At 48.7% G+C, this 25572-nt stretch overlaps 1 protein-coding gene across 1 annotated transcript; it reads left to right on the top strand.

Annotated features, from left to right (window-relative positions):
• The first annotated feature begins 1068 nt into the window (after positions 1-1068).
• On the top strand, positions 1069-9706 carry ciz1b (cdkn1a interacting zinc finger protein 1b). The gene is made up of 15 exons (XM_079251805.1): positions 1069-1110; positions 1710-1768; positions 1851-1938; positions 2011-2168; positions 3108-3172; positions 3273-3325; positions 3563-3703; positions 3834-3928; positions 3994-4087; positions 4189-4293; positions 4537-4686; positions 4757-4790; positions 4930-5051; positions 8561-8755; positions 8911-9706. Exons 2-14 carry the CDS (start codon positions 1746-1748, stop codon positions 8648-8650), a joined length of 1218 nt encoding a protein of 405 aa, XP_079107931.1. The 5' UTR covers positions 1069-1110; positions 1710-1745; the 3' UTR covers positions 8651-8755; positions 8911-9706.
• The last annotated feature ends 15866 nt before the right edge of the window (positions 9707-25572 follow it).

A 25572-nucleotide genomic window follows, 5' to 3' on the forward strand; every position in this document is an offset into this window, starting at 1 on the left:
CCACCGGTCCCAGTACCTGCTCCACCTGGACCCGTCCACAGCTCCCAGTACCTGCTCCACCTGGACCCGTCCACAGCTCCCAGTACCTGCTCCACCTGGACCCGTCCACCGGTCCCAGTACCTGCTCCACCTGGACCCGTCCACCTGTCCCAGTACCTGCTCCATTTGGACCCGTCCACCGGTCCCAGTACCTGCTCCACCTGGACCCGTCCACAGCTCCCAGTACCTGCTCCACCTGGACCCGTCCACCGGTCCCAGTACCTGCTCCATCTGGACCCGTCCACAGCTCCCAGTACCTGCTCCACCTGGACCCGTCCACCGGTCCCAGTACCTGCTCCATCTGGACCCGTCCACCGGTCCCAGTACCTGCTCCACCTGGACCCGTCCACCGGTCCCAGTACCTGCTCCATCTGGACCCAGCGTGGTTCAGATACTCATGAATCCAGTAAAACGGATTCATGCTTTAATCCGCTTCATGTCCAGAATCCTCTGAGCTCAGCAGTAAAACCGGGTCAGTGAGGTTCTGCAAGACATTCAGACCAGACCCCCCGTTGTAGTTTACTGCGTTTTTCATTAAGCATGTGTCGATGCTGTGACTTGTGACCATGATCCTGCGACTTTTCTGGCTGCCCAGGCCACCGTATGTCCAACCAGCAGTGAGGGTTTCCTCTTCGGGTTTTATTTCACCTTCAAAGACAGTTTTCCTGCAGTAAATCTGCTGGACGCCATGGAAACGTTTCCATCTGCTGCCGGTCTGTTTGCTCAGTGAATCCAGGAAATACCAGCTTCCAGACCCAGAACCCTGCACACATCTATCTATCTATCTATCTATCTATCTATCTATCTATCTATCTATCTATCTATCTGTCTGTCTGTCTGTCTGTCTGTCTGTCTGTCCTTTCTTTCTTTCTTTCTTTCTTTCTCCCTTTCTCCCTCTCTCTCACTCTCATGCTAAAGGCATAGACCGTACATAGACAGTTTATGGCTCCAGGCTGCAGTTCCTCAGATGACCGCAGTTTCTCCTCCGGAACGACAGGGGGCGACAGAGCAGCTCACCGAGCTTTTACATACATGTAGCACAGTTAGCTTTAGCGTCCTGTGAGCACTAAGGTGAGCTTTATTTTAACATAACTTCATTTACAGTAATTGTTTTTACTTAGTAATCACGCTGTGTCTGTATTTTCAACCAGGTAATACAGATAAGCTATAAAGTCAAATTGTTTTTATTTTGTTAGCCACCCTGCGTGTGCGGTGGAATTTCATTAGAAAAGCTGCGGATTTAATGTTTGCTTGATCATAAAATCACTAACATGTGACATATATTAGTTTGATATTTTGTTTTAGAAATGGCTGTATCTCCTTTATAATTCGGCATACAAACTAAGCCCTGATACGTTTTAAATAGGCTACAGTATTAGTTTATGTTCGCGCAGACACGGAGACTTTCCGTGGAAACTGTGGCGATGTCCGCTTTTAAAATCAACGTTTTCTCAACGACTTTCTTTATTAATATAAAGACAGGATCCTGATTTAAAAGTAACAGATTGATTTGTTTGTGGAGTGAAATTTCAGGTAAAAGGCGTCTGATTTAATGTTTATTTGGTTTTGTCATGTGTCATTTAGTGTGTAGAAAGTCTAATAAAACGTTAGTAGATGTTAGACAGCATCGCTTCACTAGGTGTTAAAGGTCAGAATGTGTGTGTTGTCAGGTGTGTGTGGGAGGTCAGAGGTCAGCAGCTGTCGTCATGGTGAAGCGGAGGACAGACAGGTGAGTCTTACTGCTGGTTGGTGAGTATCTGCCACTGTGTTTGCTTGTCTACCTGTCTAAAAGGTGTGGACTGTCTCTGCAGGCGTTTCCTTCCTGCTGCAGGGTTCTGTGTTGCGAGGGTTCGATTCCCTGTCTGTTCCGCTCAGAGGACGCTACCACCACCTCATCAGGTTTATAAAACACCGTCTGCTGCACCATGTCTGTCATGATACAATACATTTACACAATGTTTCGTCCTGCAGGTGTCGGAGACGGGAAACTCTGACGGCCGACCGTGCAGCAGCTCCACCTCAACATCCGCGGCAGAAAAGACGGGAAGTCATGTACAGATCTGTCCTGGTGGCCCGGGACCTGCTGGAGATACAGGACAGTCAGAGTCAAAGAGAGCGAGACCGGACAGGTGAGTTCAGCTCCAGTACAAAGCAGCGGTTTATGTTGAGTTTCTACCTGTGAAACAAATCTGAGACTTTCTGACTGCGTCTGAACGTCCCGATGACATCACACGTCTGATTAGGTTTTAGTTTCTTGTCTGAACGTCCCGATGACATCACACATCTGATTAGGTTTTAGTTTCTTGTCTGAACGTCCCGATGACATCACACATCTGATTAGGTTTTAGTTTCTTGTCTGAACGTCCCGATGACATCACACATCTGATTAGGTTTTAGTTTCTTGTCTGAACGTCCCGATGACATCACACGTCTGATTAGGTTTTAGTTTCTTGTCTAAACGTCCCGATGACATCACACGTCTGATTAGGTTTTAGTTTCTTGTCTAAACGTCCCGATGACATCACACGTCTGATTAGGTTTTAGTTTCTTGTCTAAACGTCCCGATGACATCACACGTCTGATTAGGTTTTAGTTTCTTGTCTGAACGTCCCGATGACATCACACGTCTGATTAGGTTTTAGTTTCTTGTCTAAACGTCCCGATGACATCACACGTCTGATTAGGTTTTAGTTTCTTGTCTAAACGTCCCGATGACATCACACGTCTGATTAGGTTTTAGTTTCTTGTCTAAACGTCCCGATGACATCACACGTCTGATTAGGTTTTAGTTTCTTGTCTAAACGTCCCGATGACATCACACGTCTGATTAGGTTTTAGTTTCTTGTCTAAACGTCCCGATGACATCACACGTCTGATTAGGTTTTAGTTTCTTGTCTAAACGTCCCGATGACGTCACACGTCTGATTAGGTTTTAGTTTCTTGTCTAAACGTCCCGATGACATCACACGTCTGATTAGGTTTTAGTTTCCTTTTATTGGTCAGAACTTTCGGCTTTCGCAGACGGACGTTAACGTCTGAATCTTCACCTGTTAACTCTGTTTCCACAGCAACGAGGAGGCTGCCGCCCCCACCAGCAGAGACGGAGTTCCTGGATCATGTGATCCAGCTGGAGGTGTGTGTGTGTGTGTGTGTGTGTGTGTGTGAGAGAGAGATGTTTACAAGGTTTTCTGCTGCCCTGTGGGGTCATTGATAAGGTGTGTGTGTTTCATCAGGTGTTCCTGGCCCCGACCAGCAGGGGGCAGCAGAGAACAGCCGAGCCGCTGAGGTGAGGGACGCACCGCCTGGTTGCTTCCTCTTCTGTTACCATGACAACAGTTAAACTTTATCTTTAAACTGGTGTGATGTGTGTTAGAGACTGAACTTGTCTTATTATGTTGTGTGTGTTAGCGGGTAATAACTTAACATCTTAGTGTAGTGATGTCGTTCAAGCAGGCGATTAACCAGGTGTTAAGTTAACTAAGCGCTAACACACCAACCTGGTTGGTCGTGTGTGTGTGTGTAGTTGCAGAGTGTCGGCTCGCTGAAGGTCACCATCCAGCAGAGAAGCCAAAGCCGAGAGTTCGGACAGACAGACAGGACGTCTGAGAGGCAGACAGGACAACTCCACTGTCACGTCTGCAACCTCACCTGTCGCTCTGCACAGGTGAGAGCCAGCGACGCCAGATGATGTCACTGTGGTGGAGAGAAATCTGCTTCTGGTTTAAATGAGTTTTTAAACCAGCAGAACCAGTTTACAGACTGGGATCCACAGAGGTGCGTCTTGCTGTGTCCAGGTGTTCCAGGAGCACATGACCGGACAGAAACACCTGAGGAAGCTGCAGGAGATCACACACTGCATCCATCTCAACACACACACCTCGCTGGACAGGTATGAACACACACACACACATACACACACACCTCCCTACATTCACCACCTGAACTCACCTGCAGGGGGCGTCGCTCTGAAACACAGCGCTGGTGTGATTCCTGTCAGATCCACTTTAGCGGCGACGTCATCCAGCATCGACGCACCAAACAGCACAAGGTGAGCGAGGATGAAGCTGCCGCCAGCAAGAGTCTTCCTCACTTCACCGTGTGTGTGTGTGTGTGTGTGTGTGTGTGTGTGTGTGTGTGTGTGTGATCCAGGTGTGTAAGCAGCTGTGCCGGCCCTTCTGTCCGGTGTGTAAACGACATTTTAGAACGCCAAGAAAGTTTGTGGAGCACATGAAGTCTGCAGAGCATAAACACGAGGTGAGTCCGCTGCTCGGCAGCCTGGCAGGCATGAAACACGTATGTTAGTGGAACATGAGCGAAGAGACGCACAGCACGACTGCAAAGACACAAAATCACCACAAAAAGCTGCCAAGCAAGATCCTGGAACTGTAAACATGTCGGTAGATAGATTTTTATTCCAGATTCATTCAGTCGGAGCCGAATAAAGTTTCTCAGCAGGAAACCCGCCAGTTGTCATGACGACAGTCTTCATATGTCCAGGTGCACCTGCAGGACGCTCAGGAGGAGGAGCTTATCACGCTCGACGCGGTCGGCTGCTTCCAGGAGGAGGAGGACGAGGAGGAGGAGGGAGCTGAAGCAGCTGATGAGGAGGATGAAGGAGTAGAGGAGCCAAAGGGGGCGGAGTCAAAGGTGTGTCCAGGTTCATCCAACACGTGTGAAAGTGTGTGTTCACACACTCAGTTCCATGTGTGTGTTTCAGACCAACATGGAGGAGGAAGGCGAGGATGACGATGGTACGTATGAGACGCTGATGTGGCGCCCTCATGTGGACGAGAGCAGTCAGTGATGTGAAACGTCCTGGAGACGTCCTGGAGACGTCCTGGAAACGTCCTGGAGACGTCCTGCATGTGTTGACAGCTTCTGTCTCTACAGGAAGTGACTTCGTGGTTCCTGTCAGCGGCTTCCTGTGTCGTCTCTGCAGCAAGTTCTTCTACAGGGAGGACGCAGCTCGACACACACACTGCAGGACACACACACACCGCCTCAACCTGCAGGTAACACACACACTGCAGGACACACACACACCACCTCAACCTGCAGGTAACACACACACACTGCAGGACACACACACACCGCCTCAACCTGCAGGTAACACACGCACACTGCAGGACACACACACACCGCCTCAACCTGCAGGTAACACACGCACACTGCAGGACACACACACACCGCCTCAACCTGCAGGTAACACACGCACACTGCAGGACACACACACACCGCCTCAACCTGCAGGTAACACACACACTGCAGGACACACACACACCGCCTCAACCTGCAGGTAACACACACACACTGCAGGACACACACACACCGCCTCAACCTGCAGGTAACACACACACACTGCAGGACACACACACACCGCCTCAACCTGCAGGTAACGCACACACTGCAGGACACACACACACCGCCTCAACCTGCAGGTAACACACACACACTGCCAGACACACACACACACCGCCTCAACCTGCAGGTAACACACACACTGCAGGACACACACACACCGCCTCAACCTGCAGGTAACACACACACTGCAGGACACACACACACCGCCTCAACCTGCAGGTAACACACACACTGCAGGACACACACACACCGCCTCAACCTGCAGGTAACACACACACTGCAGGACACACACACACCGCCTCAACCTGCAGGTAACACACACACTGCAGGACACACACACACCGCCTCAACCTGCAGGTAACACACACACACTGCCAGACACACACACACACCGCCTCAACCTGCAGGTAACACACGCACACTGCAGGACACACACACACCGCCTCAACCTGCAGGTAACACACACACACTGCAGGACACACACACACCGCCTCAACCTGCAGGTAACACACACACTGCAGGACACACACACACCGCCTCAACCTGCAGGTAACACACACACTGCAGGACACACACACACCGCCTCAACTTGCAGGTAACACACACACACTGCAGGACACACACACACCGCCTCAACCTGCAGGTAACACACACACTGCAGGACACACACACACCGCCTCAACCTGCAGGTAACACACACACACTGCAGGACACACACACACCGCCTCAACCTGCAGGTAACACACACACTGCAGGACACACACACACCGCCTCAACCTGCAGGTAACACACACACTGCAGGACACACACACACCGCCTCAACCTGCAGGTAACACACACACTGCAGGACACACACACACCGCCTCAACCTGCAGGTAACACACACACTCTGCAGGACACACACACACCGCCTCAACCTGCAGGTAACACACACACACTGCAGGACACACACACACCGCCTCAACCTGCAGGTAACACACACACTGCAGGACACACACACACCGCCTCAACCTGCAGGTAACACACACACACTGCCAGACACACACACACACCGCCTCAACCTGCAGGTAACACACACACTGCAGGACACACACACACCGCCTCAACCTGCAGGTAACACACACACTGCAGGACACACACACACCGCCTCAACCTGCAGGTAACACACACACACTGCCAGACACACACACACACCGCCTCAACCTGCAGGTAACACACACACTCTGCAGGACACACACACACCGCCTCAACCTGCAGGTAACACACACACACTGCAGGACACACACACACCGCCTCAACCTGCAGGTAACACACACACACTGCCAGACACACACACACACCGCCTCAACCTGCAGGTAACACACACACACTGCTGGACACACACACACCGCCTCAACCTGCAGGTAACACACACACTGCAGGACACACACACACCGCCTCAACTTGCAGGTAACACACACACACTGCTGGACACACACACACACCGCCTCAACCTGCAGGTAACACACACACACTGCCAGACACACACACACACCGCCTCAACCTGCAGGTAACACACACACACTGCTGGACACACACACACCGCCTCAACTTGCAGGTAACACACACACACTGCAGGACACACACACACACCGCCTCAACCTGCAGGTAACACACACACACTGCTGGACACACACACACCGCCTCAACCTGCAGGTAACACACACACACTGCTGGACACACACACACCGCCTCAACCTGCAGGTAACACACACACACTGCTGGACACACACACACCGCCTCAACCTGCAGGTAACACACACACACTGCTGGACACACACACACCGCCTCAACCTGCAGGTAACACACACACACTGCCAGACACACACACACACCGCCTCAACCTGCAGGTAACACACACACACTGCTGGACACACACACACCGCCTCAACCTGCAGGTAACACACACACTGCAGGACACACACACACCGCCTCAACCTGCAGGTAACACACACACTGCCAGACACACACACACACCGCCTCAACCTGCAGGTAACACACACACACTGCCGGACACACACACACCGCCTCAACCTGCAGGTAACACACACACTGCAGGACACACACACACCGCCTCAACTTGCAGGTAACACACACACTGCAGGACACACACACACCGCCTCAACTTGCAGGTAACACACACACACTGCTGGACACACACACACCGCCTCAACCTGCAGGTAACACACACACTGCAGGACACACACACACCGCCTCAACCTGCAGGTAACACACACACACTGCAGGACACACACACACCGCCTCAACTTGCAGGTAACACACACACACTGCTGGACACACACACACCGCCTCAACTTGCAGGTAACACACACACTGCCAGACACACACACACACCGCCTCAACCTGCAGGTAACACACACACACTGCTGGACACACACACACCGCCTCAACTTGCAGGTAACACACACACTGCAGGACACACACACACCGCCTCAACCTGCAGGTAACACACACACTGCAGGACACACACACACCGCCTCAACCTGCAGGTAACACACACACACTGCAGGACACACACACACCGCCTCAACCTGCAGGTAACACACACACACTGCAGGACACACACACACCGCCTCAACTTGCAGGTAACACACACACTGCTGGACACACACACACCGCCTCAACTTGCAGGTAACACACACACACTGCAGGACACACACACACCGCCTCAACTTGCAGGTAACACACACACTGCAGGACACACACACACCGCCTCAACTTGCAGGTAACACACACACACTGCTGGACACACACACACCGCCTCAACTTGCAGGTAACACACACACACTGCTGGACACACACACACCGCCTCAACCTGCAGGTAACACACACACTGCCAGACACACACACACACCGCCTCAACTTGCAGGTAACACACACACTGCCAGACACACACTCCAACAGTGACATTTTAGACGTGATGAAAACGCCGATGTGACATCATCAACACGTTTATTGGGAGCAGAAGAAGAAACGATGAAGTCACACCGACGTCTTCCTCGTCGTCCCGCCTGGTTGCAGGAAAATAATCCTGGAAGTTCCTCTTCATGCCGCAGAACGCTGCGAGAACGTGAAAACAAACCGCTTGTTGTTTGTTTAGCGCCACAGAGCTGAGAGGAGGAGGAAGGAGAAGGATCCAGACCAGGAGAGACCAGGATCAGACCAGACCAGGATCCAGACCCAGACCTGAGCAGCTCACTACATTACCCAGGATGCACCAAGGCCTCCCGGTGATGACGTCATCACGCCTGAACTGAAGGTCGTATGCGAGGTCACACGTCAGGCGACGGAAACGGTGAGGTCTACCGCCACCTGGTGGCCGCTGATGTTAAAGGAGCAGTTCCCAGTTTTTCTGTTGGACTCTAAATCAGTTATAGAATAACTTGGTTTCATGCTAACAGCGATAATATCTACCGGTTTCCAACTTTACAAGATGGTAAATGTTTACAGCATCGTCTTCCTGAGTGAAATGAGCAAACGGACTGGACCTAGTGAAACCGATCCAGAGTACAGAACCCTGAGGGACCCCACGGGTCGTAGAGGCTGAGATCCTTCCAGCAGCCCTCCCGGACGTCACATGACGCCTCCTGCTAGCTGGCATGACAGGAAGTTACAGACTAACAAAACGACTCAGCTGCTCCAGAAAAGCTCAGAACAATAGAAACCGGTGAGAAGTAGCTAAACGAGCCGCGGAACCACAATCTGGACCAACAGCATCATGACGGACGTTCCACAGCAGATGTCTCCCTGACAAACGGCAGGATCCACATCCAATTTCATCGTCGAAAGTTTCTCATTTAACTCAGAAATGTTCAAGTTACCGATGTAAAATCAGATTTATATGTCGGCGCTCCTCAAGGGTTCGTTCTGGGGACACCGACTTGTTCAACTTGCTGCTTGTTTTATTCCTGTCTGGACAGTCTGTCATGTTGAACCTGCTCTACACTAAACTTTACTCACACAGAACCAGGGCATCAGCTGGTTCATGGCACAAAACCACCTGGACCTGGTTCTGGACCTGGTTCTGGACCTGGAGGGGTGGCGATGTGCCTCCACTAGTTGGGACTATAGCGGGCGGGATGTGTAGGAACACGTCTTCCAGGAGTTTAGAAGACTTCATACGCCTTCATTTCTTCTCTGACTCTACTGAAGAACGAAGTTTGAGTTTCTGCTGACTTTTATTTACAGCTGTGTACAGAAGAGTCCACATTAAAGGTCCTCCTGTTTGACCTCCTCCCGTCCTGCATCGTGGTCTGTTGTTTTTCCACATGAAGCTTCATGGAAATAAAACTTGTAGATTTTAAACCTCATTGATTATTATGTTTTATTTACTTTACCATGATTATGGACGATACAGTAGTTCCTTGTTTATATCTAATGAGGGAAAACAGAGGGAGTGGCAGAGTGAGAAAAGAAACGGATAGAAACCAGACAGCTGCTACATCTGTAGAGAAACAACAGAAAACACCTTCAAGCCTTTGTAAGGAAACAAAACAATCATCAGGAGCAGCAAGCAGACAAAGTGAGGGAAACTTGAGTCTCAACACATTAAAAACAACATGCTGGCAACAGGACAACACACTGCTGGCTTCTGTATTAGCATGCTAATTAGTGTTATTAGCGTGCGTATTAGCATGTCTATTAGCTTGTCTATTTGCAAACCTATTAGCATGCCTATTAGCATGCCTATTAGCATGCTTATCTGACTGCAAAATATAGAGAATTAACAGCAATGATAAATGTGCAAATGCAAAGATCGGAGGCAAAGCAGGGAGCACAAAACCTGGGTGAGCAGCAGGAACTCCAACCCAGTACCAGGACCATCACAGGGATAGCCTCAAAGTTGCTCAGATGAAGGCCCCACATCACCACAGGGACAACCCCACACCCACTCAGATGACTACACAAAAAATCATTTGTGTAGCAGAAAAAAGTTAAAGAAGACCCGAGTCTAGACTCTGGTCTGAATTTACTAATCTTTTATGTGACTGGAAACCAGTGTAAATTGGTTATTAAACTGGTGTGATGTGTTTCATCTGGTTCAGACTAATCTTTTATGTGACTGGAAACCAGTGTAAATTGGTTATTAAAACTGGTGTGATGTGTTTCATCTGGTTCAGACTAGACACATATCGGTGATGTTTAATGAGGATGTCAACATGGCACGCGCCCCCTTTTGGCCGGGCTTGGTGGTGCGCCTCCGCTCAAGCCAAAGGATTGTGGGTTGGAAGATCATCATCATCACCACCACCATCATTATCATCTAGAATTAAAATCAGGTTTGCAAGACTTTCATTCCAACAGGTTTAGTTTGAGTTTCCTGATTTTACCGATGCATGAAAATATCTACATAAACCTTAAAATAACCAGCATGGTCATGAAACTGGTTTTTTTCTGTGCCAAGGAGGAGGTTGTGCCTTTTGTACGTTTCTCTGCAACATAACTAAAAGTTCTGGGTGGATTTTGATTACATTTTCAGGAAATTTCAGAAATCAAATCAAGACAAAGTGATTAGATTTTGGTGGCGATCCTGATAACTGTCTGGGCTTGGGAAAGTTTTAAAGGATTCTTTACTCTGGGAGGTACAGATCATTTCCACTTCAGAGCTTCTAACTCCATGACCACAACCAATCAAAACATACAGCATGACAAGATGATACCATGGAAGCTGGTAAATAAACTTAACAGATAAGACAGATGATGACTAAGCCAGACTGTGGCTAACTTAGAATGCTGCTAATCAGGACTTCAGCTAACTGAGGCTGCAGCTAACCAAGACTACAACTAACCCACTTTATGACTAACCGAGATTGTGGCTAACCCAGATTAGACTAAACCAGACTGTGGCTAACCCAGATTAGACTAAACCAGACTGTGGCTAACTCAGATTAGACTAAACCAGACTGTGGCTAACTCAGATCAGACTAAACCAGACTGTGGCTAACTCTGATTAGACTAAACCAGACTGTGGCTAACTCAGATCAGACTAAACCAGACTGTGGCTAACCCAGATTAGACTAAACCAGACTGTGGCTAACTTTGATCAGACTAAACCAGACTGTGGCTAACCCAGATTAGACTAAACCAGACTGTGGCTAACTTTGATCAGACTAAACCAGACTGTGGCTAACCCAGATTAGACTAAACCAGACTGTGGCTAACTCAGATCAGACTAAACCAGACTTTGGCTAACTCAGATTAGACTAAACCAGACTGTGGCTAACTCTGATTAGACTAAACCAGACTGTGGCTAACTCAGATCAGACTAAACCAGACTGTGGCTAACCCAGATTAGACTAAACCAGACTGTGGCTAACTCAGATCAGACTAAACCAGACTGTGGCTAACTGATTAGACTAAACCAGACTGTGGCTAACTCAGATCAGACTAAACCAGACTGTGGCTAACCCAGATTAGACTAAACCAGACTGTGGCTAACTCAGATCAGACTAAACCAGACTGTGGCTAACTGATTAGACTAAACCAGACTGTGGCTAACCCAGATTAGACTAAACCAGACTGTGGCTAACCCAGATTAGACTAAACCAGACTGTGGATAACTCAGATCAGACTAAACCAGACTTTGGCTAACTCAGATTAGACTAAACCAGACTGTGGCTAACTCTGATTAGACTAAACCAGACTGTGGCTAACTCAGATCAGACTAAACCAGACTGTGGCTAACTCAGATCAGACTAAACCAGACTGTGGCTAACTGATTAGACTAAACCAGACTGTGGCTAACTCAGATCAGACTAAACCAGACTGTGGCTAACTCTGATTAGACTAAACCAGACTGTGGCTAACTCAGATCAGACTAAACCAGACTGTGGCTAACTCAGATCAGACTAAACCAGACTTTGGCTAACTCAGATTAGACTAAACCAGATTGTGGCTAACTCTGATTAGACTAAACCAGACTGTGGCTAACTCAGATCAGACTAAACCAGACTGTGGCTAACTCTGATTAGACTAAACCAGACTGTGGCTAACTCAGATCAGACTAAACCAGACTGTGGCTAACTCAGATCAGACTAAACCAGACTTTGGCTAACTCAGATTAGACTAAACCAGATTGTGGCTAACTCTGATCAGACTAAACCAGACTGTGGCTAACTCAGATCAGACTAAACCAGACTTTGGCTAACTCAGATTAGACTAAACCAGATTGTGGCTAACTCTGATCAGACTAAACCAGACTGTGGCTAACTCAGATTAGACTAAACCAGATTGTGGCTAACCCAGATTAGACTAAACCAGACTGTGGCTAACTCTGATTAGACTAAACCAGACTGTGGCTAACCCAGATTAGACTAAACCAGACTGTGGCTAACTCTGATTAGACTAAACCAGATTGTGGCTAACTCAGATCAGACTAAACCAGACTGTGGCTAACTCAGATCAGACTAAACCAGACTGTGGCTAACTCTGATTAGACTAAACCAGACTGTGGCTAACTCTGATTAGACTAAACCAGACTGTGGCTAACTCTGATTAGACTAAACCAGACTGTGGCTAACTCTGATTAGACTAAACCAGACTGTGGCTAACTCTGATTAGACTAAACCAGACTGTGGCTAACTCTGATTAGACTAAACCAGACTGTGGTTTAGTCTGATCTGGCCTAAACCAGACTGTGGCTAACTCAGAATGCTGCTAATCAGGACTTCAGCGTACGTATGGAAAACAGGAAATGCGTTTAAAAAAACTTCCTGATTTATAAAACAGTGTGCACGTATGTCCCACGCCTGTTTCACTTTATAAATCAGGATCTACAGTAAGTTTGGTGCATGTGAGGGAACATCTCGCCACGCCTAGATGTTGGCTATGAAAGGTCGGGTGACCAGCCTCATGAATATTAATGATCTCATTTCCATGAAGCTCAACAGGAAAACGGAATTTTCTGGAATGTGAGGAAGAAATTCTAGCAGGTTGTAAAATGTAAAACTATATGATGTGGTGGAGGTGGACATCAGCACCGGTAGGAAGCCGTCTCATCAGACCCCGGAAACTTCCAGAAAGGACAATAAAGTGGTCAGATGTTAAAGTGGAGTAGAAAGCACATGGCCGTCCACATGAGGAGGAAGGGGGGCCGCTGCCCACCCCCACAGGTCAGAAGCTGGTGGGGAAAATGAAGGAGTCCACAGAGATGCTGGAAGCAGATGTTCCAGAGACCCCAGATGATGCTGCTGGTTTTTTATTCCTTTTTTTCACATGATAAAATGAAAGTTCAGACACATAAGACGTCTCTGGCATCTTGTATCTTTTTTCACAAAATAAAAGCGATATTTGTAAGTTTTCGACAAACAATTGGAATTTGCAGATTTGTTTCGAGTTTAGCGCATTAGCCTCAGTTCTCGTAAAATCTCGTCCGTCTTGTGAGATTTTCAGAGAATTGCGGCCGATGCAAGGCAGCTACGTAGCGTTATTTTGGGGTTTTCTAGTTACTGTGAAGAATTTGCACCGGCTTTTCTAAGCCTTTCTCTGTCATTTTATTTTCTAAAACTCTGAATTTCGCTGATGTTTGTTCCGCACCGCCCATCTTTACCTGGAAATGAACTGGGAAGCCCTGACCCCCCCCACATCGCGTCCAGGGAAAACGTAAATGTTTCCATTACATTTTCAACATGTATTTCTAAATCGAAACATCTGAAAAACCACCTCATGAGAGCGTAAAAACTTTTCAACAATATTTAAGTCATTTTTTTATATGTACGTGTCTCCATTTTTTCTTGCTATATTTTGCTTTTGAGCAATTCTTGGTGTCATGGAAATGCAGCTAAAGACTCCAGTACACGTACTGGGAACATACTGGAGTTCCTGTGTGGTCCGGCTGGGTTTGCAGCACTGCAGCTGTGGTTGGAGAGGGGGAGGCCGGTGATTCCACCTTGTGCCCCCAGCAGACGTGTCCATAAAGGACACAATGCTCCTTGCCATCAAGGAGGTGGTGCAGGAGTTGGGAGAAATAAGGAAGACCAGTAAACCACCAGACCCAGGCTGGACACTGGTCACTGCAGCGTGATGGAGGATGATGATTCTTCTTCGTTGATCAGAGCCGCGTCGTGTTTGATCTTCAACTCATTTAATGATTTTATTTCCTCCTTTAACTGTCAGATGATGTTTCACCTGAAAATAAAGTCGGATATGAAAATACTGATGTTTTTCAGACAAATTTATGTGGAACTGTGTGTGTGTGTGTGTGTGTGTGTGTATGTGACTGTTGCAGACTTCAGTCGTGTTTCCATGACGACCGCTGACTTTGTTTCAGTTGTTCAGTGGTACTGCGGAATAAATTATTGATGTGACGTCTCGTCTTTTCTACAGAAAAAAATCTAATTTCTTGATCAGTTTCATGACGACTCGGCTGCAGCTGTGATCAGTTTTATTGATTAAAGTTTCTCAGGAATCAGTTCAGCAGGCTGCAGTGGCTGAAACGGTCCTGCAGGGGGAGCCGTTTCCATGTTTTACTGCCACAATGTGTGTGTGTGTGTGTGTGTGTGTGTGTGTGTGTGTGTGTGTGTGTGTGTGTGTGTGTGTGTGTGTGTGAAAGAGAGAAACAACCTCTCTTTTAGATGTTTAATCTAAATCTTAGATGTTTAATAAAGTTTGCAGCAATAAAAACGTGTTTGTAGGTTTTTTTTGGGTAAATTTGATCCAAACATAATTAAAATGACTGAAATTAAAGAGAAGTTTAGTTTGTCTGCAGTTTCCTGGATTTGTTTGAGAAACTGAATATCAGGATATTTTCATCTCACTGAGAAATGTTGAAACGTCCTTTTGATTTCCTCTGAGCAGCTTGTGTGTGTCGTCGTCTTTATTGGTTCCTATTGATCCCAACAACCGCAGGATGACGTCACACACTGTCCTTTATCAGCCTAAACCGGTTCTGTCTGAGTGTCCCTCTGGGGGACCAGACAGAGTCCAGATCCAGTCCTCTGGGGGACCAGACAGAGTCCAGATCCAGTCCTCTGGGGGACCAGACAGAGTCCAGATCCAGTCCTCTGGGGGACCAGACAGAGTCCAGATCCAGTCCTCTGGGGGACCAGACAGAGTCCAGATCCAGTCCTCTGGGGGACCAGACAGAGTCCAGATCCAGTCCTCTGGGGGACCAGACAGAGTCCAGATCCAGTCCTCTGGGGGACCAGACAGAGTCCAGTTCCAGCCCTCTGGGGGACCAGACAGAGTCCAGATCCAGTCCTCTGGGGGACCAGACAGAGTCCAGATCCAGCCCTCTGGGGGACCAGACAGAGTCCAGATCCAGTCCTCTGGGGGACCAGACAGAGTCCAGATCCAGTCCTCTGGGGGACCAGACAGAGTCCAGTTCCAGTCCTCTGGGGGTCCAGACAGAGTCCAGATCCAGTCCTCTGGGGGACCAGACAGAGTCCAGATCCAGTCCTCTGGGGGACCAGACAGAGTCCAGTTCCAGTCCTCTGGGGGTCCAGACAGAGTCCAGATCCAGTCCTCTGGGGGTCCAGACAGAGTCCAGTTCCAGTCCTCTGGGGGACCAGACAGAGTCCAGTTCCAGTCCTCTGGGGGACCAGACAGAGTCCAGATCCAGTCCTCTGGGGGACCAGACAGAGTCCAGATCCAGTCCTCTGGGGGACCAGACAGAGTCCAGTTCCAGTCCTCTGGGGGTCCAGACAAAGTCCAGATCCAGTCCTCTGGGGGTCCAGACAAAGTCCAGATCCAGTCCTCTGGGGGACCAGACAGAGTCCAGTTCCAGTCCTCTGGGGGACCAGACAGAGTCCAGATCCAGTCCTCTGGGGGACCAGACAGAGTCCAGATCCAGTCCTCTGGGGGACCAGACAGAGTCCAGATCCAGTCCTCTGGGGGACCAGACAGAGTCCAGATCCAGTCCTCTGGGGGTCCAGACAGAGTCCAGATCCAGTCCTCTGGGGGTCCAGACAGAGTCCAGATCCAGTCCTCTGGGGGACCAGACAGAGTCCAGATCCAGTCCTCTGGGGGACCAGACAGAGTCCAGATCCAGTCCTCTGGGGGACCAGACAGAGTCCAGATCCAGTCCTCTGGGGGTCCAGACAGAGTCCAGTTCCAGTCCTCTGGGGGACCAGACAGAGTCCAGTTCCAGTCCTCTGGGGGACCAGACAGAGTCCAGATCCAGTCCTCTGGGGGTCCAGGGGCCACAACCCTGCCAAGCAGGGAAACAGAAGTTCAGAGACGTTTAGTGGAAAACAGATTCCAGCTCTGAGAGTTTTTAACAAACTGAAACCTGAAAGCAGCGACGGCAGCTGCATGATGATGGTAAACATTCAGGATTACATAAAAGTTTCTATAGTTTCCTTTTTTCGTGATTTAGTCATGAAGAAAAAGTTCCGACGTCCATTCCAGACGACATCCTGTAAATCTAACCTTTTTATTTTCTTGTTTACAACTCATTTAAAACTGAAAACATTTCCCAGGATTCAACATGTTTATATGATCACATGAAGATTTTTTTTTTTCCTTTTAAGAAATCATCTGAAAACAAACTGTCTTTAACTCGACAGATTTTATCCAAACTCAGAGTTCTGCTTCTGATTAACTTTTTAAAAACACTTTTCTTTCTAAAAGCCTCCATTTGGGACGTAATCAGAAGGATTTGAGAGGCCTGCAGAAGTTTCTGGAGCGTCACGTTGGACACTCCAGGATCCGGTTTAACCAGATTTAACCAGGTAGCTGGGTCGGACTGAACCAGTTGGGACGTCTGATCCTGGATCTGTTCACAGATCCACCTGAACGCAGGCCGAAGAGTAAAGAAAGGAAAGTCAGAAGATGTAGGAGCCTCCTGCAGACTGTCCCCACTCGTCTGGGCTGCAAACATCACCAAAACGAGCGCCTCCGTTCCAGCAGAGAGAAAGTAGAGAAATGAAAACACACTTCTGTTTCCATCACGTCCAAGGACACAACAGGAACCTTCACTCTGAACCCGAATCATTTACCTGATGATGAGCTGTTGTTGTTTGTCCACACACACACACACACACACACACACACACACACACTCACACAGCTGCTGCTTGTGCAGAAATCAATAAGTCATACTTGCAGTGTGTGTGTTGCACCTGAGCGTGTGTTTGTGTGAGGCGTTCAGGTGCTGGCCTTGGCTGCAGATTATCAGAAGACCTGGACAAAGAGCAGAGGTTGTTACTGTGAAGGACGACGTTAAAAACAGGAAAATAAGGTTTAAAGAAGAAAACTCTTTAATGTCTGACTTTCTGTCGGATTCCAGATGGAACCGGTTGTCATAATGATGTGTTTGCAGGAGTTCCTGAAGGGAAACGACGCCTTGATTTTATGACTTTTTTAATGAAAAGATGATGAAGGAGCAGAAATGATGGAATTACTGTTTTATTAATTAGTTTTATTTTTGAGTTTCCATATAAAGGTGGGACCTGATGAGAAGCAGGAAGGAGAGGATAGGAGACAGGAAGTATCTCCATCAGCTGATCGATGGAAGCAGGAAAAGCCAGAAACGCTGCTGGACCCAGAAGGAAACAGCTGATCATCAGGAGAACCTGGAAGAGGAGCCGAGCTGGAGACCACCAGGGCTGGACCTCAGGACCCAGGAGTCCTGCAGGCCCTGTTTGGTCTGGACGTCGTGGTTTCTGCATCAGCTACAACATAAATGTAGATAAGTTACATTCCAACAAAGTCTTATTATATAAAGATATAAATAATGTTTTTTTTTACTTTCTTATTCATAATTAATTATAATTAATATTAAACATGATTTATAATAATAATTATTATTATTTATAAAAATTAATATGAACTTTTATTGTCTCGTGGTTTATTATCAAACATTTTAATAAATATTTACTTAAATATTACCGTCAATATTTCTCAGATTGTTCAAGAGGTTTTTTTTTTTTTTCATAATCAGAAAAAAATATATATATTTTTAATTTTTTCATTATCAGATGAAATCAGGTCTTCGTTTTGATGTGAACAGAAACTTCAGGTGGTCTTCAGGTGGTCCTCAGGTGGTCCTCAGGTTGTTCTCAGATGGTTCTCCAGGTGGTCCTCAGGTGGTTCTCAGGTGGTACTCAGGTGGTCCTCAGGTTGTTCTCAGATGGTTCTCCAGGTGGTCCTCAGGTGGTCCTCAGGTGGTTCTCCAGGTGGTTCTCAGGTGGTTCTCAGGTGGTCCTCAGGTGGTCCTCAGGTGGTTCTCAGGTGGTTCTCCAGGTGGTCCTCAGGATGTTCTCAGATAGTTCTCCAGGTGGTCCTCAGGTGGTCCTCAGGTGGTTCTCAGGTGGTTCTCCAGGTGGTCCTCAGGTGGTCCTCAGGTGGTTCTCCAGGTGGTCCTCAGGTGCTTCTCTAGGTGGTCCTCAGGTGGTACTCAGGTGGTCCTCAGGTGGTCCTCAGATGGTTCTCAGGTGGTCCTCAGGTGGTTCTCAGATGGTTCTCAGGTGGTCCTCAGGTGGTTCTCCAGGTGGTCCTCAGGTGGTTCTCAGGTGGTACTCAGGTGGTCCTCAGGTTGTTCTCAGGTGGTTCTCCAGGTGGTCCTCAGGTGGTCCTCAGGTGGTTCTCAGGTGGTTCTCCAGGTGGTGCTCAGGTGGTTCTCAGGTGGTTCTCCAGGTGGTCCTCAGGTGGTTCTCAGGTGGTTCTCCAGGTGGTCCTCAGGTGGTCCTCAGGTGGTTCTCCAGGTGGTCCTCCAGGTGGTACTCAGGTGGTCCTCAGGTGGTCCTCAGATGGTTCTCAGGTGGTTCTCAGGTGGTTCTCCAGGTGGTCCTCAGGTGGTTCTCAGGTGATATTCAGGTTGTCCTCAGGTGGTCCTCAGATGGTTCTCAGGTGGTTCTCCAGGTGGTCCTCAGGTGGTTCTCAGGTGGTACTCAGGTGGTCCTCAGGTGGTCCTCAGGTTGTTCTCAGATGGTTCTCCAGGTGGTCCTCAGGTGGTTCTCAGGTGGTTCTCAGGTGGTCCTCAGTTGGTCCTCAGGTGGTTCTCAGGTGGTCCTCAGTTGGTTCTCAGGTGGTTCTCAGGTGGTACTCAGGTGGTCCTCAGGTGGTCCTCAGGTGGTCCTCAGGTGGTTCTCCAGGTGGTCCTCAAGTGGTTCTCAGGTGGTTCTCCAGGTGGTCCTCAGGTGGTCCTCAGGTGGTTCTCCAGGTGGTCCTCAGGTGGTTCTCAGGTGGTCCTCAGGTGGTTCTCAGGTGGTCCTCAGGTGGTTCTCCAGGTGGTCCTCAGGTGATTCTACAGGTGGTCCTCAGGTGGTCCTCAGGTGGTTCTCAGGTGGTACTCAGGTGGTTCTCCAGGTGGTCCTCAGGTGGTTCTCAGGTGGTTATTTGGTGGTACTCAGGTGGTCCTCAGGTGGTCCTCAGGTTGTTCTCAGATGGTTCTCCAGGTGGTCCTCAGGTGGTCCTCAGGTGGTCCTCAGGTGGTTCTCAGGTGGTACTCAGGTGGTCCTCAGGTGGTCCTCAGGTTGTTCTCAGGTGGTCCTCAGGTGGTCCTCAGGTGGTTCTCCAGGTGGTCCTCAGGTGGTTCTCAGGTGGTACTCAGGTGGTCCTCAGGTGGTCCTCAGGTTGTTCTCAGATGGTTCTCCAGGTGGTCCTCAGGTGGTCCTTAGGTGGTCCTCAGGTGGTTCACAGGTGGTTCTCAGGTGGTACTCAGGTGGTTCTCCAGGTGGTCCTCACGTGGTTCTCAGGTGGTTCTTTGGTGGTATTCAGGTGGTCCTCAGGTGGTCCTCAGGTTGTTCTCAGATGGTTCTCCAGGTGGTCCTCAGGTGGTCCTCAGGTGGTTCTCCAGGTGGTCCTCAGGTGGTTCTCAGGTGGTACTCAGGTGGTCCTCAGGTGGTCCTCAGGTTGTTCTCAGATGGTTCTCCAGGTGGTCCTCAGGTGGTTCTCCAGGTGTTCCTCAGGTGGTCCTCAGGTGGTTCTCACGTGGTTCTCCAGGTGGTCCTCAGATGGTTCTCCAGGTAGTTCTCAGGTGGTACTCAGGTGGTCCTCAGGTGGTCCTCAGGTGGTCCTGAGGTGGTTCTCCAGGTGGTCCTCAGGTGGTCCTCAGGTGGTTCTCAGGTGCTCCTCAGGTGGTTCTCCAGGTGGTCCTCAGGTGGTTCTCAGGTGGTACTCAGATGGTACTCAGGTGGTCCTCAGGTGGTTCTCAGGTGGTTCTCCAGGTGGTCCTCAGGTGGTTCTCACGTGGTTCTCAGGTGGTTCTCCAGGTGGTCCTCAGGTTGTTCTCAGGTGGTACTCAGGTTGTTCTCAGATGGTTCTCCAGGTGGTCCTCAGGTGGTCCTCAGGTGGTTCTCCAGGTGGTCCTCAGGTGGTTCTCAGGTGGTTTTCAGATGGTACTCAGGTGGTCCTCAGGTGGTTCTCAGGTGGTTCTCCAGGTGGTCCTCAGGTGGTTCTCAGGTGGTTCTCAGGTGGTTCTCCAGGTGGTCCTCAGGTTGTTCTCAGGTGGTACTCAGGTTGTTCTCAGATGGTTCTCCAGGTAGTCCTCAGGTGGTCCTCAGGTGGTTCTCCAGGTGGTCCTCAGGTGGTTCTCAGGTGGTACTCAGGTGGTTCTCCAGGTGGTCCTCAGGTGGTTCTCCATGTGGTCCTCAGGTGGTTCTCAGGTGGTTCTCCAGGTGGTCCTCAGGTGGTTCTCAGGTGGTTCTCAGGTGGTACTCAGGTGGTCCTCAGGTGGTCCTCAGGTGGTTCTCCAGGTGGTCCTCAGGTGGTCCTCAGGTGGTTCTCAGGTGGTTCTCCAGGTGGTCCTCAGGTGGTTCTCAGGTGGTTTTCCGGTGGTACTCAGTTGGTATTCAGGTGGTTCTCAGGTGGTTCTCCAGGTGGTCCTCAGGTGGTCCTCAGGTGGTTCTCAGGTGGTTCTCAAGGTGGTCTTCAGGTGGTTCTCAGGTGGTCCTCAGGTGGTTCTCAGGTGGTACTCAGGTGGTCCTCAGGTGGTCCTCAGATGGTTTTCCAGGTGGTCCTCGGGTGGTCCTCAGGAGGTTCTCAGGTGGTCCTCAGGTGGTTCTCAGGTGGTCCTCAGGTAGTCCTCAGATGGTTCTCCAGGTGGTCCTCAGGTGGTTCTCCAGCAGATGGCGCTCCAGGTGTTTTTCCGGGATCCCAGCTGAAGTCTGCATCAGAGGTTTTCACATTTAAAACATGAGAAACACGCAGGTTTTATTCCTCGTAAATCTTCGTTTAAAACCATCAGTCAGGAAAATGAAAAACTTAATAAAAAAATGAGATAAAATTAGTCAGAACAGGTACTTTATTTTATTTTATTTTATTTTATATTTTCCCAAACTGTTCATTTCTTTCTGTCAAATTACTTAGATTTTGCTGTGCAGGAAATGTTTTAATCCGATTTTCTACTTTCTCATCTTTAAAATCTCAACATTTAACCTCAAACTTGAACATTTTAACTTTTAGACATGATAAAAAATCATTTATGAGAAATAAATACATTTTATTGAAAATAAAATCATTACACCCCTTTGTTTTATTTATTCTGTAATTCTGATTTTCATTGCTTATCACGTCTTATTTTGTCAACAGAAAAAAGGGGAAAAAAATTGAAACTGAGCGATTTGTCTTTGTGTTTTCTGAGAAATTATTGTTTATATTTACAGAGGTTTGTCAGCTTAAAATGTTTCTGAAAATAAAAAAATGTAAAATTAGGGCTTTCAGTTGAATAAAAATGAGTTTCTGATATAAACAGAGAATCTGGCAGCAGAGAAATCAGACTGCTTCACTGTCAGCCGATTTAATTTGGTCTTCAGATCATCAAACATATCCTCATCTTCGCCAGCAGTTTTATTGGTTTTACTAAACATCTAAAACCTACTGAACTGACACAACATGTTTATTTCCTTTATTCTTCCTATTTTTAACAGAGAGAAATGACCTACAAACCTTCTGGATGATTTAAAGCCTCCGTTCCAGCACTTCCTGATCACATCATTTTTATGTCTGCGTGGTCTGAGTATGTCAGGGATGTCTCAAACTGGCCGTCAAGGACTGCAGTCCTGCAGGTTTTAGATGTTTTCCTACTTCAATACACTAAACTTAGAATAAATCGATCCATGAGCAGTTCTGCACAGTGACATTAGTCTGAGTCAGGTGTGTTGGAGCAGGAAAACATCTAAAACCTGCAGGACTGTGGTCTTGGAGCAGGAAAACATGAAAAACCTGCAGGACTGTGGTCCTGGAGCATGAAAACATCTAAAACCTGCAGGACTGTGGTCCTGGAGCAGGAAGACATGAAAAACCTGCAGGACTGTGGTCCTGGAGCAGTAAAACATCTAAAACCTGCAGGACTGTGGTCCCGGAGCAGGAAAACATCTATAACCTGCAGGACTGTGGTCTTGGAGCAGGAAAACACCTAAAACCTGCAGGACTGTGGTCCTGGAGCAGGAAAACACCTAAAACCTGCAGGACTGTGGTCCTGGAGCAGGAAAACACCTAAAAACCTGCAGGACTGTGGTCCTGGAGCAGGAAAACATTTAAAACCTGCAGGATTGTGGTCTTGGAGCATGAAAACACCTAAAACCTGCAGGACTGTGGTCCTGGAGCAGGAAGACATGAAAAACCTGCAGGACTGTGGTCCTGGAGAAGGAAAAAAACTAAAACCTGCAGGACTGTGGTCCAGGAGCAGGTAAACATCTAAAACCTGCAGGACTGTGGTCCTGGAGCAGGAAAACATCTAAAACCTGCAGGACTGTGGTCTTGGAGCAGGAAAACACCTAAAACCTGCAGAACTGTGGTCCTGGAGCAGGAAAACACCTAAAACCTGCAGGACTTTGGTCCTGGAGCAGGAAAACAACTAAAACCTGCAGGACTGTGGTCCAGGAGCAGGAAAACACCTAAAACCTGCAGGACTGTGGTCAAGGAGCAGGAAAACATCTAAAACCTGCAGGACTGTGGTCTTGGAGCAGGAAAACACCTAAAACCTGCAGGACCGTGGTCCTGGAGCAGGAAAACATCTATAACCTGCAGGACTGTGGTCCTGGAGCAGGAAAACACCTAAAACCTGCAGGACTGTGGTCCTGGAGCAGGAAAACACCTAAAACCTGCAGGACTGTGGTCCTGGAGCAGGAAAACATCTAAAACCTGCAGGACTGTGGTCTTGGAGCAGGAAAACACCTAATACCTGCAGGACTGTGGTCCCGGAGCAGGAAAACATCTAAAACCTGCAGGACTGTGGTCCTGGAGCAGGAAAACATCTAAAACCTGCAGGACTGTGGTCTTGGAGCAGGAAAACATCTAAAACCTGCAGGACTGTGGTCTTGGAGCAAGAAAACACATAAAACCTGCAGGACTGTGGTCCTGGAGCAGGAAAACACCTAAAACCTGCAGGACTGTGGTCCTGGAGCAGGAAGACACGAAAAACCTGCAGGACTGTGGTCCTGGAGTAGGAAGACATGAAAAACCTGCAGGACTGTGGTCTTGGAGCAAGAAAACACCTAAAACCTGCAGAACTGTGGTCCTGGAGCAGGAAAACACCTAAAATCTGCAGGACTATGGTCATGGAGCAGGAAAACACCTAAAGCCTGCAGGACTGTGGTCCTGGAGCAGGAAAACACCTAAAACCTGCAGGACTGTGGTCCTGGAGCAGGAAAACATCTAAAACCTGCAGGACTGTGGTCCAGGAGCAGGAAAACACCTAAAACCTGCAGGACTGTGGTCCAGGAGCAGGAAAACACCTAAAACCTGCAGGACTGTGGTCTTGGAGCAGGAAAACACCTAAAACCTGCAGGACTGTGGTCCTGGAGCAGGAAAACATCTATAACCTGCAGGACTGTGGTCCTGGAGCAGGAAAACACCTAAAACCTGCAGGACTGTGGTCCTGGAGCAGGAAAACATCTAAAACCTGCAGGACTGTGGTCTTGGAGCAGGAAAACACCTAAAACCTGCAGGACTTTGGTCCTGGAGCAGGAAGACATGAAAAACCTGCAGGACTGTGGTCCTGGAGCAGGAAGACATGAAAAAACTTGCAGGACTGTGGTCCTGGAGCAGGAAAACACCTAAAACCTGCAGGACTGTGGTCCTGGAGCAGGAAAACATCTAAAACCTGCAGGACTGTGGTCTTGGAGCAGGAAAACACCTAAAACCTGCAGGACTTTGGTCCTGGAGCAGGAAGACATGAAAAACCTGCAGGACTGTGGTCCTGGAGCAGGAAGACATGAAAAACCTGCAGGACTGTGGTCCTGGAGCAGGAAGACATGAAAAAACTTGCAGGACTGTGGTCCAGGAGCAGGAAAACACCTAAAACCTGCAGGACTGTGGTCTTGGAGCAAGAAAACACCTAAAACCTGCAGGACTGTGGTCCTGGAGCAGGAAAACACCTAAATCCTGCAGGACTATGGTGATGGAGCAGGAAAACACCTAAAGCCTGCAGGACTGTGGTCCTGGAGCAGGAAAACACCTAAAACCTGCAGGACTGTGGTCCTGGAGCAGGAAAACACCTAAAACCTGCAGGACTGTGGTCCTGGAGCAGGAAAACACCTAAAACCTGCAGGACTGTGGTCTTGGAGCAGGAAAACACCTAAAACCTGCAGGACTGTGGTCCTGGAGCAGGAAAACACATGAAACCTGCAGGACTGTGGTCCTGGAGCAGGAAAACACCTAAAACCTGCAGGACTGTGGTCCTGGAGCAGGAAGACACGAAAAACCTGCAGGACTGTGGTCCTGGAGCAGGAAGACATGAAAAACCTGCAGGACTGTGGTCCTGGAGCAGGAAAACATCTAAAACCTGCAGGACTGTGGTTCTGGAGCAGGAAAACACCTAAAACCTGCAGGACTGTGGTCCTGGAGCAGGAAGACATGAAAAACCTGCAGGACTGTGGTCCTGGAGCAGGAAGACATGAAAAACCTGCAGGACTGTGGTCCTGGAGCAGGAAAACACCTAAAACCTGCAGGACTGTGGTCCTGGAGCAGGAAGACATGAAAAACCTGCAGGACTGTGGTCCTGGAGCAGGAAGACATGAAAAACCTGCAGGACTGTGGTCCTCTTGCTTCAGATGCATCACTGACATGTTGTTTCGCTGGTTTTCCAGTTAAATCAGGTAAAGATGTTTTTATTTCTCTCTTTTTGCGCAGGAGGCAGAAAACTTGTTCATGACGTATTCACACGTAAAACTCTGCCCCCTGGTGGCGATACGAGGAGTACAACATGCACCTTTAACTGCCCCAACCTGA

Source organism: Telmatherina bonti (assembly GCF_933228915.1).
Source record: "Telmatherina bonti genome assembly, chromosome: 13".
In the NCBI taxonomy this organism is placed as follows: domain Eukaryota; kingdom Metazoa; phylum Chordata; class Actinopteri; order Atheriniformes; family Telmatherinidae; genus Telmatherina; species Telmatherina bonti.

Bases quoted from the DNA above. Each gene is read 5' to 3' on its own strand.
- ciz1b (XM_079251805.1), top strand. From the start codon at position 1,746: ATGGTGAAGCGGAGGACAGACAG. The intron at 1,769-1,850 runs GTGAGTCTTACT...CTGTCTCTGCAG, and splicing joins GTGAAGCGGAGGACAGACAG to GCGTTTCCTTCCTGCTGCAG. The intron at 4,294-4,536 runs GTGAGTCCGCTG...TCATATGTCCAG, and splicing joins CTGCAGAGCATAAACACGAG to GTGCACCTGCAGGACGCTCA.